Here is a 15,514-nt window from a genome sequence, read left to right as displayed (position 1 = left end):
GTGCATTAAAAACAGACAAAGACATGCATATTGTCACCCCAGTTGAATACAATACAGCAACAATAGTTTCTCCCATTTGCAAAATAGGCCCACAATGATAAACTACACATCTATTTGCAAGTATTTGACTTGTTATCTATCTGCTTTATATAAAAAATGTAGTTAACAGGCAATCCAACAATAAAGCTAAATTTCAAAACTTCAAAATTGTCTGTTATCTGTTACTGTATTGAACTCACAGAAAATTTACAGGGGCTTTTTATCTACCACAGACCACCACAATCATTATCTCTGATCCATCCAGAATCTGTCGAGGGTCAAACATCTTAGTTTGATTCTTAATAATAATACATTTCCTTAAAAATTTAATTAGGATCTTTCCCAACAACTGCTTTCCATTCCCCAAAGTCATAGGATCTCCTGTAAATGGAAACACGACTTTTAAGACTTGTTTTCCAGGTAAATATGACAAGTCCATTCCACAATCTCTCTCAATCTTCTTGAAAGAATCCATTTCATCAGCCATCCGTTCTGTCCACTTTGAGTCTTCAGGATCCATGGCCTCTCCAGCCATCTCCAAACAGCCTGCCTTCAAATCAGACCCCTTCTTCAGGGATACCAGCAGCAAATTAAGTTCCAGTCCACCCATCCAATCCATCTGATTCAACAATTGTTGCTTGCTTCTGATTATCATCTTTAAGTTGATTTAAAACCATTGTTATTTTATCAAACTTTATAAATGAAGTTTCAAATAAGGCTTGTAAGTTGAAAGACTTTATATTCTTTAAATCATATCAAATTAGCTTACTCTAAGACAATGTTTCTCGACCTTGGCAACTTGAAGATGCCTGGACTTCAACTCCCACCTTCAGATTTCATAGGAAAGATTAAAAAGGGTTAAAATTATTTGAGTAACATTTTGAAGAGTTTTTATCCACTTAATTATCATACCACCCTTCAGGTTTCCAATTGCATCACAGAATTCTTTGCGATTCCTTCATTGAAATCCAGTTCTATCACCATAATGTATTTAGGAAGTGTAATGATATCTGGGAATGACTTTTGGGATGAGGGAAAGAGAGGCTGCCTAGGGAAGGATCAGCTAAAAGGGGAGAATCCTGCAGCTGCATAATGGGAGAGAAAGAAACTCAGAAAGGATCCTCACTAACTTTTCAGGCTGAAAAAAGAGCTGGTGGGAGATTTCAAATTCCTGGATGTTCCCATTCTAGTTTCATCCCTTTCTGGAGAAGAATGAATTTTGGAATATTTCTCAGAGGAAACTCTACTTGGACCAAAATGGAGAGATAAAAGCAGATCTGGTCATTCATGGTTTCTTGGTTCCCCGCAAGGAGGATGTAAGGAAAGAGAGACTGGCGTATTTTGAACGAAAGAGACTTTCTGTTGACCAAGCTGTTCTTTCACGGCTACAGTTGCTCAATAAGGTGAGAGAAATTGTGGTGTCTTTTCTCTGTTTTCAAAGCCTGAGGTCCCATTTCAAGTGGCCAAAGCCTATAGTCTCCAAAGTGGTTGGCATCCCATGCCAGTTGGTGTTACCTGATTGTAATTCTTCAACAGACGGGACCTACAGTAAGTAGAGGGGCTTTGCCATTTTTATGGAAACCTTTCAAGATGTTACTAGTCAGAGGTTCCTTTCTTCATCACAGTTTTATTCTGTATTTTAAAAATGTAACAGGATAAAAGTTTCCTAAATCTTTTACAGTAAACTTTATTCTTAGTTTTAATAAGAATATATCATCATACTTAAATCTTTTTTTAATTCCAACCCTCTAGACCTGGGATGACTCCTGGAGGTTCCTGAAGCCTCCGGGGGACGGACTGTTTTCGCCCTCCCCAAGCTCCTGTAAAGCCTCTGGAGCTTGGGGACGGCGAAAAAAGCATGCAAAAAATGGGAGTTGTGCCTGTAGTGCACGCATACGCACTGGAGGGGTTGTGCATTGCATTATGGGTGCAGCACGCCTACATACGACCCCAGTGAGCTCCCCCACTTATGGCACGTGAGCCAAAAAAGGTTTGCCATAGTTGCTCTAGACTATTAAGTAGAAAACTATCTTATTATAATGCTAAATTCCCAAAGCAAAAGGGAGGAAGTAAATGAAGAATCTGCCAGTTGTTATACCTCCTCCGTCTGTTTAGAAGGAGTCAGAGATTTCACATTTACCTCAGTGAAGACCAGAGGCTATTTGTCTTCATCCATTTCTACCTCCATTTTCCATGGACGGAGAGTCCTAACATCTTTTCTTTGGCTTTCTTGTTTTTCTGTTTAGTCCCTACCTGAGTCCAAATGTGTGGAAAGTTGTCATCCTGGATTTGTCAAGAGGGCTCGTGAAGGAGAGCCAGTTTGCTGCTATGACTGCATTCCTTGTCCGGAGGGGACCTTCTCCACTCAGGAAGGTGGGTCACACTGAGGAAAATGGGAGGCTTTGTGGAACTGGATCATTGGTGGGTTCCGGATCCCATTGCAATCGGTACAGTTGCAATGGGTCTTGGCATCCTCTATATGAACATGTGCAGCGTGCCTACGCACAGATGTGCAGCACGCACATTCATCTTACCTTCCAGCGATGCCTCTGTGAGCCTCTGCAATGTTCCAGCTGCTCGGTAAAGCGTCACACAGGCACTGTACGCACCGCGCGCATGCGCGGAATCGCCGAAGAGATTAAAGACAGGTAAGGAGCTCGGGCGGGCAGGTGGGCCCTCTGGAGCACCGTACCAGAATGGTATCCAGTGCTCTAGGCAGGCACCAGTAAGCCTATAATAGGGTGTTCTGCCTGCAACCCACCACTGAATTGGATCCATCCAAACTTTTTTATGAAAGTGGAAGTTAAAAGACAGATTGAAGCTCACATAGGTTTTTTTTATTTTTAACCCACCCAATTTCTTATCTAAAAGAAAGTAATCAAAAAGACTTTGAAGGAGGGGCTGGGAGGAGATGGGAAGAGGGGGTTGCAGCTGGGCAAGCTTTACTAAGAAGCAGAGGAAATGTCTCTCCTTCTTTTTAGTTTTTTTTTTTTACACTTTTATTTTTTATTTTCATTTTCATACACTCACATGTATACTGTACATAACCAACGCCATACAGCATTAAACAATAATTGGATCAATTCCTCTTGTCAGCAATGCCCCAGAGAACAGAAACCCAATATAACTCTTCCACTCTCCATACACCTCTTTCTTCCACCACCCTCCAACTTTCTATTTTCCCTCCATCCTCCTCCTCTACCCTACTTCCCTTCCCCCTCTACCACTCCTCTCCCCACATCCACTCCCCCCTTCCTTCTCACCTTTCCCTCCCACCCTCTCTCCCATCCCTCTCTACCCATCTTTCTTCTTTCCCACTCCTCCACTCCTTGGTGTATTTCCACTACATATCAATATACTTGGCCTATCCTATTTTTAAAGAGAAATTTAAAAAGAAAGGAACAATATACATATGAAGTCATATTACATTGAGATCTAAGACATCTTATCTAACCTAATATAAATCCATACATCCCCCACCCTCCCCCCCCAACCCCCCACATTCTCCCCCCCCCCTGACTTCCCAGAACACGGTATAGATTTTTAACAAACACAGTCTAAAATATATTGAAGAGAAAAGAATAAGAAATTAATAACATCTCTACATTGAGCTTAGCTCCTTCTTGCTAAACTAGCTTTAAACAATTTAAATCATTCCTGGTCTTAAGCATAGGCTATCTGGAATTTCTTAGTCCCGTATTTATTTTGTATATAATCAATCCATTTTTTCCAGTCTCGTTTATATCTCTCATTTGAGTGGTCTTTAAGATATGCAGATATTTTAGCCATCTCAGCTAAATTTGTAACTTTCAATGTCCATTCTTGAATTGTAGGCAAGTCTTCCTTCTTCCAATATTGCACCACCAACAGTCTTGCTGTTGTTATTAGGTGCAAAATCAAATTAATCTCTACCACTGTAAAGTCCGTACTTATACCTAGCAAAAATAGCTGAGGAGTAAACTTTATCCTTCTTTTAAAAATATTTTGCATAATCCACCATATTTTTATCCAAAATGCCTTAACCTTTTGGCAAGTCCACCATATATAGAAATATGTAGCATCGAGAGAACCACATCTCCAACATTTGGGTTGTAAATTCGGATACATAGAAGCCAACTTTTTAGGATCTAAATGTCATCTATAGAACATCTTGTATTCAGTGCCATTTTTGACTTCTCTGTATCAGAAATATATATTAACAAAGTTGATAAGAAGAAAGTCTTGTAAACTCTTCAGAGAAGTGAAACTAATTAATAAGAAACTGCTGGCTGGCTGTTCCTCCCTTTGAACTTTTATCACTACTTTTGCAGAAGAATTAGGAATGTGGCATTGTTACGAAGAATGCACAATTGGCATTTTAGGAGCCAGTGTCTTTTAAGAAAAAAAAGAAGAAGCTAAGTACACGAAGGAAGCTCTTGTAAAAAATGAAGCTAGGATTTTAAAAAAAACAGATAAGGTTCTCAGATACGGACTCTGCTTGTATTAAATTCAGATAAATAGTTCAAATATTGTCCTAAGTGGAGGTATCTTACTTTGAGCCGTGAAGAAGACGGCTAGGAATTTCCAGCACGGAGATAATGATTCAGCCTCGGCTGGCTCCCCTTCTCTTCGCAGCCAAAAAGGCTGCAAATTTCAAAGGAAAAGCTCTTGCCAGCTGGATCTTCTCTCCCCCTCTTCTTTGCCTGAAGAGTGAGGTACCTGCCAGATATCTAGGCAGATAACACAACCAGAAACTGGGGGGCAGCTCTATTAAGCTGCCGCGATCAGCTAGATCCCGCCCAGGAAGTCGAGCTGCTTCGTTACAATGCTTTTTCTTCTTTTTCTTTTTTTTGAAATCCTTTGAAAAATCCTAAAGAGCTAACGAAGGGGTGACTTAATACCCTTTTTTCTTTTTCGTAAGCTGCACAGCGAGCCAGTAGAGCTTGATTAATTGTCCATAGATAAGACTTATAACGCCATCAAAATTAATTCCTGGGGGGAAACTTCCTCCTAGAAGCACATCCCCGATACCTGGCACAAAGTTGCCCCCTACTGGAGATGTGCTAATGAAAGAACTTTTTTTGGAAACCTTCAAAGAATTCAGAGAGGAGATAAAGGATGAATTAAAACAGTTTAAGGTGGACTTATATGATAAACTTGATACTAGGATTGCCAAAATAAATGATGATATGCTGGGACCGGTAACCGTACTGACAGAACATGTTACTGGAATTGAAGATAACTTAGAGGTTCTTAATGAAGCTAATACCAACTTGACATCCAAAACTGAGGTGGTGCAACAAAAAGTTGAAAACGCTGAAAAACAGATTATTATGATACATTACAGGCAGATGGAGTTCGCATTAAGAGTCAGGGGGTTGCGTGAGGATAAACAGGAGAACTTGAAACAGATTTTTTCAGAGGCCTTTGACCGTCTGGTGGGACGACCGGGGTCCAACTTTGACTGGCAGATCGATAAAATTTATCGCGTTAATTCTTGGGCGGCAAAACAAAAGCAACTCCCCCGAGATGTAGTTATATACTTCGCCACAAGAGAGTTCAGAAACATGATGCTACAAGAGCCCTATAACACCAGGCTTCAAATCGGCGGCCAGGATTTGATTGTCTTGAAAGAAATACCACCTCAAATGCTAAGAGCCAGGAGAGATTATGCTTTTCTAGTGGAAGAACTCAGAAACTGTCAGATACAGTATAGATGGGATGTGCCATTTGGTATTATAATTACATTTGACAAGCAAAGATATCGTCTCAACTCTGTATGGAAAGCTCGAGATTTCTATTAGAATATTTTGAAGGTGGGACACCCTGCACCATCTGGATCTGGAAAAAGACCACAAGAAGGACAAGATATACGGCAAACTACACAACTACCAGACAAGATGCACTCTCCCCCTCCCGGAAGGGCAACTGCCATGGAACAAAGACCTAGCCGTATGACTACCAGACGAATGGAAAAACAAGCTACAATGCAACAACCTCAACAATCACCGGCCATTGATCAAGGAGTTACAGCAACAAGGTCAGAAGCCATGGGAGGAGCTAGGCCAAAGGTTAAACAGGCCATGCAGGAGGCTCTAAAAAAGCTTCAGGCAACCAAAGATGACAACTAAGATTTTGACATGGAATGTCAGTGGACTGAACTCTCCACAGAAGAGAAAGAAAATATTTCACTATCTTAAACAGTTCAAGAATAATATAATTTGTCTGCAAGAAACTCATATCAAATTAACCGATCAAAAATATTTGTTTAACCACAAACTTGGTCAACATTTTGTGACCTCTGCTACGGAAAAGAAAAATGGTATAGTTGTATACTTAAGAAAAGACATTAAGGCTGAACTAATTGAAGCAGATCCCTTTGGAAGATATATCGCGCTAGACCTAGTCTTAGAAGGGAAAAATACATTACTTTTGGGAATTTATGCTCCTAATCAACAGCAAGACGGATTCTATAGGAATCTTCACGCTAAAGTAGTACAGTGGGACTATAAGTCTTGTATACTATTGGGTGACTGGAATGGCGTGATTGACACTAAAAGAGATAAGAAGACCTCTCGCCCTAATACTAAAATACGAGCTAAGCTACCCAAACCTTTTTTTGACATGATGGATGACTTTGAATTGAGAGATATTTGGCGAGAAAGAAACGCAGAGGAATATGATTTCACTTCTGATAGACATCAATCCTTTTCAAGGATTGATTTTATACTAATCACTAATGATTTACTTTCTAGGGTGAAGAAGACAAAGATTACGGCAAGGGTCCTTTCGGATCATAACCCAGTTTGGATGGAATTGGGAAGGATAGTGCAGGCAAGAAGGTCTTGGAGGCTGAATGAAAACTTATTTAGATATGAGAAGTACATTAATGATTGTAAAAAACTGTTATCTGAATACTTTGTTCTGAATATGAATAAGGGTACACCTATGGAATTTGTATGGGATGCAAGCAAAGCGTATATGAGAGGAGTACTGATAAATATAAACAAAATACATAGACATAAACAAGAGGTAAAACGAAAAGAATTGGAAGAGGAAATTAAAGGGTAAGAGTTGGAGTTAACATTGAATCCAGGCGATACAAAGGTTAAGGAAGCAATTACTATATTAAAATCCCAATTTGATATGTTGATCTCTGATCAGGTAGCCACTAGTTTATTATATGCAAAACACAATACTTTTTGTAACGCAAATAAACCGGGCAGATGGTTACCTTACCAAATTAGGAAAAAAATGAAAATTCGAAATGTAACCAGATTGATTTATATAGGGAAGGAGGTGTTTCAACAAGAGGAGATTCAAAAGTCATTCCGGGAATTCTTTACAGAATTGTATAAAGGGGACAAAACTAAGTGTTTAGATATAGACAAATACTTAGATAAAGAGAAAGTACCCCTAGTTAGAGAAGATTACAGGCAAAAGTTGAATCAACCAATAACCTCAGGGGAAATCTTGCAGGTAATTAAGCAACTAAAGTTAGGGAAAGCGCCAGGCACAGATGGCTTGACAGCGGTTTACTATAAACATTTACAGTTAGAAATGGTAGAAACTCTTAGAGAACTATTTAATAAAATTCAAACGGAAGGTAAAGTGCCTCCATCTTGGAAGACAGCGTTTATATCGTTGATACCCAAAGAAGATCAAGATACTACCCAACTAAAAAATTACAGACCTATCTCATTACTTAATGTAGATTATAAAATTTTTACTAAAATACTAGCAAATAGGTTAATGGTGGTTATGCAACAATTGATACATACCGACCAAACAGGTTTTATACAGGGCAGACAGATGAAGAGTAATTTCAGACTAATTATTAATGCATTAGAATATTTGGGAAAGAATAACCAAATTCCTGCTGCGTTCATATTTCTGGATGCTGAGATGTTTTATAGATGGCACTTAGATCCTAGAAAGCTGGCTTCTAGGTATCCGAATGTACAGCCTAAATGTTGGAGATGTGGTTCTCTCGATGGTACATATTTTCATATATGGTGGACTTGTCAAAAGGTTAAGGCATTTTGAATAAAAATGTGGTGGATTATGCAAAATATCTTTAAAAGAAGGATAAAGTTTACTCCTCAGTTATTTTTACTAGGTATATGTACTGACTTTACAGCGCTAGAGACTAATTTGGTTCTGCACCTAATAACAGCAGCAAGACTGTTGGTGGTGCAATACTGGAAGAAGGAAGACTTGCCTACAACTCAAGAATGGACATTGAAATTCACAAACCTAGCCGAGATGGCGAAAATATTGGCATATCTTAAAGACCATTCAAATGAGAGATATAAACGAGACTGGAAAAAATGGATTGACTATATACAAAACAAATATGGGATTAAGAAATTACAGATAGCCTATGCTTAAGATTAGGAATAATCTAAACTGCTCAAAGTTAGTGTAACAGGAAGAAGCTGAGTTCAATGCAGAGATGTTATTAACTTCTTTTTTTTAATTTTCTTTGTCTCAATATATTTTAGACTGTGTTTGTTAAAAATCTATACCGTTTATGGGCTCTGGGAAGTCAGGGGGGGAAGGGAGGTGGGGTGTTAGGGGGGAGGGGGATGGGGGGATATATAGTATGTGCTAGATTTTAAAGTAAGGTGACGTCACTTGTATATTGTCGCTCTTTAATTCCACTGTAAAAATAGGAGAAGCTGAATATATTAATAGATTGTAGAAATACACCGAAGGGAGGAGTAGAGGGATAGAAGAAAGAGGGGTAGAGAGGGTGGGAGAGAGGACTGGAGGGAGGGGGGAAGGAAGGGAGGGAGTGTATCGGGAGAGAGGAGTGGTAGAGGGGGAGGGGAAGTAGGGTAGAGGGGAATGATGGAGGGAAGATGGAAAGTTGGAGGGGGGCAAAAGAAAGGGTGTATGGAGGGTCGAAGAAGTACATTGGGTTTCTATTTTGGGGGGTATTGTTGACAAGAGGAATGGCTGTGTTTAATGTTTAATGTTATATGGCCCTGGTTATGCACAGTATATATGTGACTGTACAAAAATGAAATGGAAAATAAAAACACATTTACAGAGAGAACATCTTGTAAAAAATTTCTCTCAGGTTTTGAGCTTGTGTAAATTTCACATTTCTTACCCAAATTCTTTCCCATGCATCCAACATTATGGGTTCTTCAATATTTTGAGCCCATTTTACCATACAATCTTTAATTAATTCTGTTTCTGAATCCATCTGTATTAATACATTATATATCCTCTTTATATGCATTAAACTTGGGTCTCTTATTTGTTTAAGTAGATTATCCTCAACTTGGATAAAACCAATTTTTTGACCTATTTTCCACCTGGCCTGTAATTGCCCATATTGGAACCATGTTTGAACTGCATTCTCCTCTCTCAATACCTCTAAAGATTTTAGTTGTAGTGCCCCCCTTTCCAAGATGAGGAGCTGTCTATAAGTAATTCTATCCTGGTTTTGTGCTATATTCATATTTTCAATTGCATGTCTAGGAATTGCCCACATGGGTATCTTGTCATTTAGTTTATGTTGATATTTTTTCCAGACCCGCAATAAAGCATTTCTTAAGATATGACTCCAATTTCTTGTTGAATAACAAGTAAGCATGCCAACCATATACCAGATCATGTCCCTCGATATTCAGTATTCTATCGTTGGTTAAATGGGTCCAATCACTAATTGCGGATAGCGCCACTGCATCATAGTATAATTTTAGGTTAGGTAATTTCAAGCCTTCTCTCTCGCATACATCTTGCATTATTTTCATCTTTACCCTCGGCTTCTTTCCTGCCCATACAAATTTATTGATACCCTTCTGCCATTCTAAAAGATTCGCATCTTGTTTGAGTATAGGCAACATTTGGAAAAGAAATAAAATTTTTGGTAAGATGTTCATTTTCACTGCCGCTATTCTACCCAGCAAAGATAAGTGCAATTTCTCCCATTTTTTTCATCTCTATCTGTATACTATGCCAGAGTGGTTCATAATTATACTTATATAATTTCCCATTTGAGATTAAAATATTAACTCCAAGATATTTGACCTTTTTGACTACCTCACATCCTAGCATCCCTCCTAGTTCTTCCTTTTGTTTAGTATTCATGTTTATAGCTAATATTTTTGTTTTCCCTAGGTTTATTTTAAAACAAGACACTTGACCATATTGATTAATCGTATTCATTAAAACCATACTGGATTCCTGCGGTTGTTCCAATATTATGACCAAATCATCCACAAAAGCACTCACTCTGTATTCTTGCTGCCTAATCTTAATTCCTTTTAGACCATCCAAGCCCCGTATTTTATTCAACTTCCAAAGTTGTAATAAACAATAGTGAGGACAAAGGACAGCCCTGTCTTGTACCTTTTCCAATTTGAAAAGAGTCTGTTAAGCTTCCATGGACTATGATTTGAGCTGTTTGCTGTTGGTATATTGCTTTAATTGACTGTCTGCATTTTTTGCAATATCTTCAACAGAAATTGCCAATTAACTCGATCAAAGGCTTTCTCAGCATCCAAAAATATGAATGCAGCAGGAATTTGATTGTTCTTTCCCAAATATTCTAATGCATTAATAACTAATCTAACATTACTTTTCATTTGTCTCCCTTGTATAAAACCTGTTTGGTCAGTGTGTATCAATTGTTGAATAACCAGCATTAACCTATTTGCTAATATTTTAGTAAAAATTTTATAATCTACATTAATGAAATAGGTCTATAGTTTTTGGGTTGAGTAGTATCATGATTTTCTCTGGGTATCAAAGATATAAAAGCTGTCTTCCAAGATGGAGGCACCTTGCCTTTGGTTTGAATCTTATTAAATAATTCTCTAAGAGGTTCAACCATTTCTGACTGTAAATTTTTATAGTAAACCGCTCTCAAGCCATCCATACCTGGTGCCTTCCCTGACTTTAATTGCTTAATTATCTGTAGAATTTCCCCCGACGTTATTGGTTGATTCAATTTTTGCCTGTGCTCTTCTTTAACTAAGGGTATTTTCTCTTTATCTAAATATTTGTCTCTATCTAAACCATTAATTTTATCCCCCTTATACAACTCTGTAAAAAATTCCCAAAAGGCTTTTTGAATCTCCTCCTGTTGAAACACCTACTTCCCTCTATAGGTCAATTTAGATATATTTTGAGATTTCCTTTTTTTCCTAATCTGATAAGCTAACCATCTGCCAGGTTTATTTGCGTTGCAGAAAGTATTGTGTTTTGCCTATAACAAACTAGTAGCTACCTCGTCAGAGATCAACATATCAAATTGAGATTTTAATATGGCAATTGCTTCCTTGACTTTTGTATCACCTGGATTCATTGTTAACTCCAGCTCTTTCCTCTTAATTTCCTCTTCCAATTCTATTCGTTTTACCCCTTGTTTATGTCTATGTGCTTTATTTATATTTATCAGTACTCCTCTCATATACGCTTTGCTTGCATCCCATACGAATTCCAAAGGTGTACCCTTATTCATATTAAAAACAAAGTATTCGGTTAGCAATTTTTTACAATCATTGATATACTTTTCATATCTAAATAAGTTTTCATTCAATCTCCAAGACCTTCTTGCGTGTACCCACCCTCCCAATTCCATCCAAACTGGGTTATGATCCGAAAGGACCCTCGCCGCAATCTTTTTCTTCTTCACCCTAGAAAGCAAATCATTAGTGATTAGTATGAGATCAATCCTAGAAAGGGATTGATGTCTATCAGAAAAGGTAAAATCATATTCCTCTGCATTTCTTTCTCGCCAGATATCTCTCAGTTCAAAGTCATCCATCATGTCAAAAAAGGATTTAGGTAGCTTTGCTCGCATCTTAGTATTTGGGCGAGAAATCTTCTTGTCTCTCTTGGTATCTATAACGCCATTCCAGTCACCCAATAGTATACAAGACCTATAATCCCACTGTACTAATTTAGCATGAAGATTTCTATAGAATCCGTCTTGCTGTTGATTAGGAGCATAAATTCCCAGAAGCAATGTCTTTTTCCCTTCTAGGATTAGATCTAACGCGATGTATCTTCCATAGGGATCTGCTTCAATTAATTCAGCTTTCATATCTTTTCTTAAGTATACAACTATACCATTTTTCTTTTCCATAGCAGAAGCTACAAAATGTTGACCAAGTTTTGGGTTAATCAAATATTTTTGATCAGTTGATTTAATATGAGTTTCTTGCAAACAAATTATATCATTCTTCAACTGTTTGAGATAGTGAAGTATTTTCTTTCTCTTCTGTGGGGAGTTCAGTCCATTGATATTCCATGTTAAAATCTTAGTTGTCATCTTTGGTTGGCTGAAGCATTTTTAGAGCTTTCTGCATGGCCTTTTTAACCTTTGGCCTAGCTCCTCCCACTGCTTCTGGACGTTGCTGTCGCTCCTTGATCGATGGCCAGTGATTGTTGAGGTTGTTGCCTTTTAGCTTGTTTCTCCATTCGTCTAGTAATCATACTGCTAGGTCTTTCTCCATTCGTCTAGTAATCATACTGCTAGGTCTTTGTTCCATAACACCTTGCGCTTCTAGGAGAGAGGGATGATCCATCTTATCTGGTAGTTGTGTGGTTTGCTGTCTGTCCTGTCCTTCTTGTGGTCTTTCTCTGGGTCCAGATGGTGCAGGATGTCCAGCCATCAAAATGTTATGGTAAAAATCTCGGGCTTTCCATACGGAGTTGAGACAATATCTTTGCCTATCAAATGTAAGTATAATGCCAAATGGTGCATCCCATCTGTACTGTATCTGGCGGTTTCTAAATTCTTCAACTAAAAAAGCATAATCTCTCCTGGCTCTTAGCATTTGAGGTGGTATCTCTTTCAAAACAGTCAGGTCTTGACCCCCAATTTGGAGCTTAGTATTATAAGACTCTTGTAATATCATGTTTCTGAGCTCTCTTGTAGCAAAATATATAACAATGTCTCGAGGGAGCTGCTTCTGCTTTGCAAGTCAAGAGTTAACGTGGTAAACTTTATCGATTTGCCTGTCAAACTTAGCCCCTGATCTTCCCACCAGACAATCAAAAGCTTCTGAAAGAATCTGTTTCAGGTTCTCCTGTTTTTCTTCACGCAACCCCCTTACTCTTAATGCCATTTCCATTTGCCTGTACTGTATCATAATAATTTCTTTTTCAGCATTTTCAACTTTTTGTTGCATCATCTCTGTTTTCGATGTCAAGTTGATATTAGCTTCATTAAGATCCTCTGGACTATCTTCAATTCTGGAAACATGTTCTGTCAGTACAGTTATAAGCCCCAGCATTTCATCTTTAATTTTAACAACCCTGGCATCAATTTTATCATACATCTCCTCTTTAAGTTCTTTTATTTCCTCTTTTATCTCCTGTTTTATCTTCTGTTTTATCTCCTCTTTAAAGTCTTTAAGTTTGTCTTCCACTTTAATTGTCTGGGTATTAAGAGCCTCATTTAATTCCCTCAAGAAGAATTATTTTGTTAGGAAATCTCCAGCAGGGGGCATGGAGAGCGGAGGCTGTGACTTTGTGCTAGGTATTGGAGATGTGCTTCTGGGGGCTGAGAGGGGGGGGTTTCAAATTAGGATTTGGTTTTGAGGCCATTCCAAGTTTTATCTTCAAGCAATTAATAAAACTCTACTGGCCCACTCTACAGCTATAGAAAAAGATACTGAATCTCCCCCTTTATTTTGAAGTTTTGAGGCTTGGTAGGACTTTGCAAGAGGTTTCAGAAAATAAGCATTTTAACGAGACAGTTCAGCATATTCATCGCCATTTCAAGTGTCTCTAAATTAGCAAAATTAACGGAAGAAAGAAAGTCTTGTAAAAGTGAAACTAATTAGTAAGACTCTGCTGACCAGCTGTGAAGCAGAGTAATAAATCACTCCTCTCCTTTGAAGTTTTAAAGCTCTGTAGAATTTAACAAGGAGATTAAGAAAATAATCATTGTTACGGAAGAATCCAGTAGGCTCATCGCCATTTTAAATGCCTCTTTAAGTAGATAAATTTACGGAAGATCTTGTAAAAAATGAAGCTAGGATTTGAATAAACAATTAAAGTCCTCGCATACGAGCTCAGCTCGTATTAAAATCAAATAGTTAAAACTTTGATCTGAGTGGGAGGACTCTTACTTTGTACTGCACAACAGCAGTTGGAGATTCCCAGCACGGATGCTGTTCTGCCTTCGGCTGGCCTCCCTCTCTCCGCAGACACAGAAGCTGCAAAAATCAAAGGGCATTTGCACAGCAGAACATTTTACATTTTCTGTAAAATAAAAGGACAGAATATTAAAGAAAGTTGTTTTCGGTTTCTCAGATGTGGAAAAATGCACCAAGTGTCCAGATGATAAATATCCAAATGAGGACAGAGTTCTATGTATCCCCAAAGTTATAACCTTCCTATCTTATAAAGAACATCTGGGCATCATCCTGGTATCTTTTGCCCTACTCTTCTTCCTAACCACAGGACTTGTTTTAATCATCTTCATTAAATACCTGAAAACTCCCATTGTCAAAGCCAACAACCGGGACCTCTCCTACATCCTCCTGGTCTCCCTCCTGCTTTGCTTCTTGTCTCCTTTTCTCTTCATTGGTCAGCCAAGGAAAGCCACCTGCCTTCTCCGACAAACAGTTTTCAGCATCATCTTCTCCATTGCCGTTTCTTCTCTCTTAGCCAAAACCATCACGGTGGTGCTGGCTTTCCTGGCCACAAAACCAGAAAACCAGGTGAAGAGATGGTTGGGGAAGAGCTTGGCTAACTCCATCATTCTTTCTTCTTCTGCTGTCCAAATTATCATCTGTTCCATCTGGCTGGGAGTTTCTCCCCCCTTCTCTGACTCTGACCTCCACTCCCAGCATGGAGAGATCATCCTGCAATGCAACGAAGGGGACGTTGCCATGTTCTACGTCACCCTCAGCTACATGGGCTTCCTGGCTGCCATCTGCTTCACGGTGGCTTTCCTGGCCAGGAATCTGCCTGGGGCCTTCAACGAAGCCAAGCTGATCACCTTCAGCATGCTGGTCTTCTGCAGTGTCTGGGTGACTTTTGTGCCCACCTACCTGAGCACCAAAGGGAAATACATGGTGGCTGTTCAGGTCTTCTCCATCCTGGCCTCCAATGCTGGTCTGTTGGTCTGCATCTTCGTCCCCAAGTGTTACATTATCCTCCTGAGGCCAGACCTGAACACAAAGGAACAGCTGACAGCCAGAAAAAATGTAAAAACATGAGCTATAACACCATTATGATGTTGGAAGAATTATTAAAGTTTCTTTTATTTGAAAGGAAATATTCTTTACATTTAGATCGTATGCAGAAGTAAAAGAAAATCATTTTTATATGTTTCAAAATGGAAAATTGTTGAATTGGATTGCATTGGATTTATTACATTTATATGCCACCCTTTTCCCCAAGAGCCAAGGTGGCGCAGTGGTTAAAAGCAGCACTGCAGGCTACTGCTAGATCAGCAGGTCAGCGGTTCAAATCTCACCGGCTCAGGGTTGACTCAGCCTTCCATCCTTCCGAGGTGGGT

At 38.8% G+C, this 15,514-nt stretch overlaps 1 protein-coding gene across 1 annotated transcript in view; it reads left to right on the top strand.

Moving 5' to 3' along the window:
* Positions 1–15,212, top strand: part of LOC148042500 (vomeronasal type-2 receptor 26-like) — a 35,159-nt gene extending 19,947 nt beyond the window's left edge. The window contains exons 4-6 of the mRNA XM_087701953.1: positions 1,230–1,442; positions 2,286–2,412; positions 14,302–15,212. Coding sequence (XP_087558079.1) covers positions 1,230–1,442; positions 2,286–2,412; positions 14,302–15,212 — 1,251 coding nt within the window. The remainder of the gene's footprint in view (positions 1–1,229; positions 1,443–2,285; positions 2,413–14,301) is intronic.
* Positions 15,213–15,514: the final 302 nt, after the last annotated feature.

Source organism: Thamnophis sirtalis, unplaced genomic scaffold (assembly GCF_051295495.1).
Source record: "Thamnophis sirtalis isolate CommonGarterSnake01/CBP01778 unplaced genomic scaffold, rThaSir2_p1.2 scaffold_15, whole genome shotgun sequence".
Lineage (NCBI taxonomy): Eukaryota > Metazoa > Chordata > Lepidosauria > Squamata > Natricidae > Thamnophis > Thamnophis sirtalis.
This window is presented reverse-complemented; position numbering and strand designations above follow the sequence as displayed.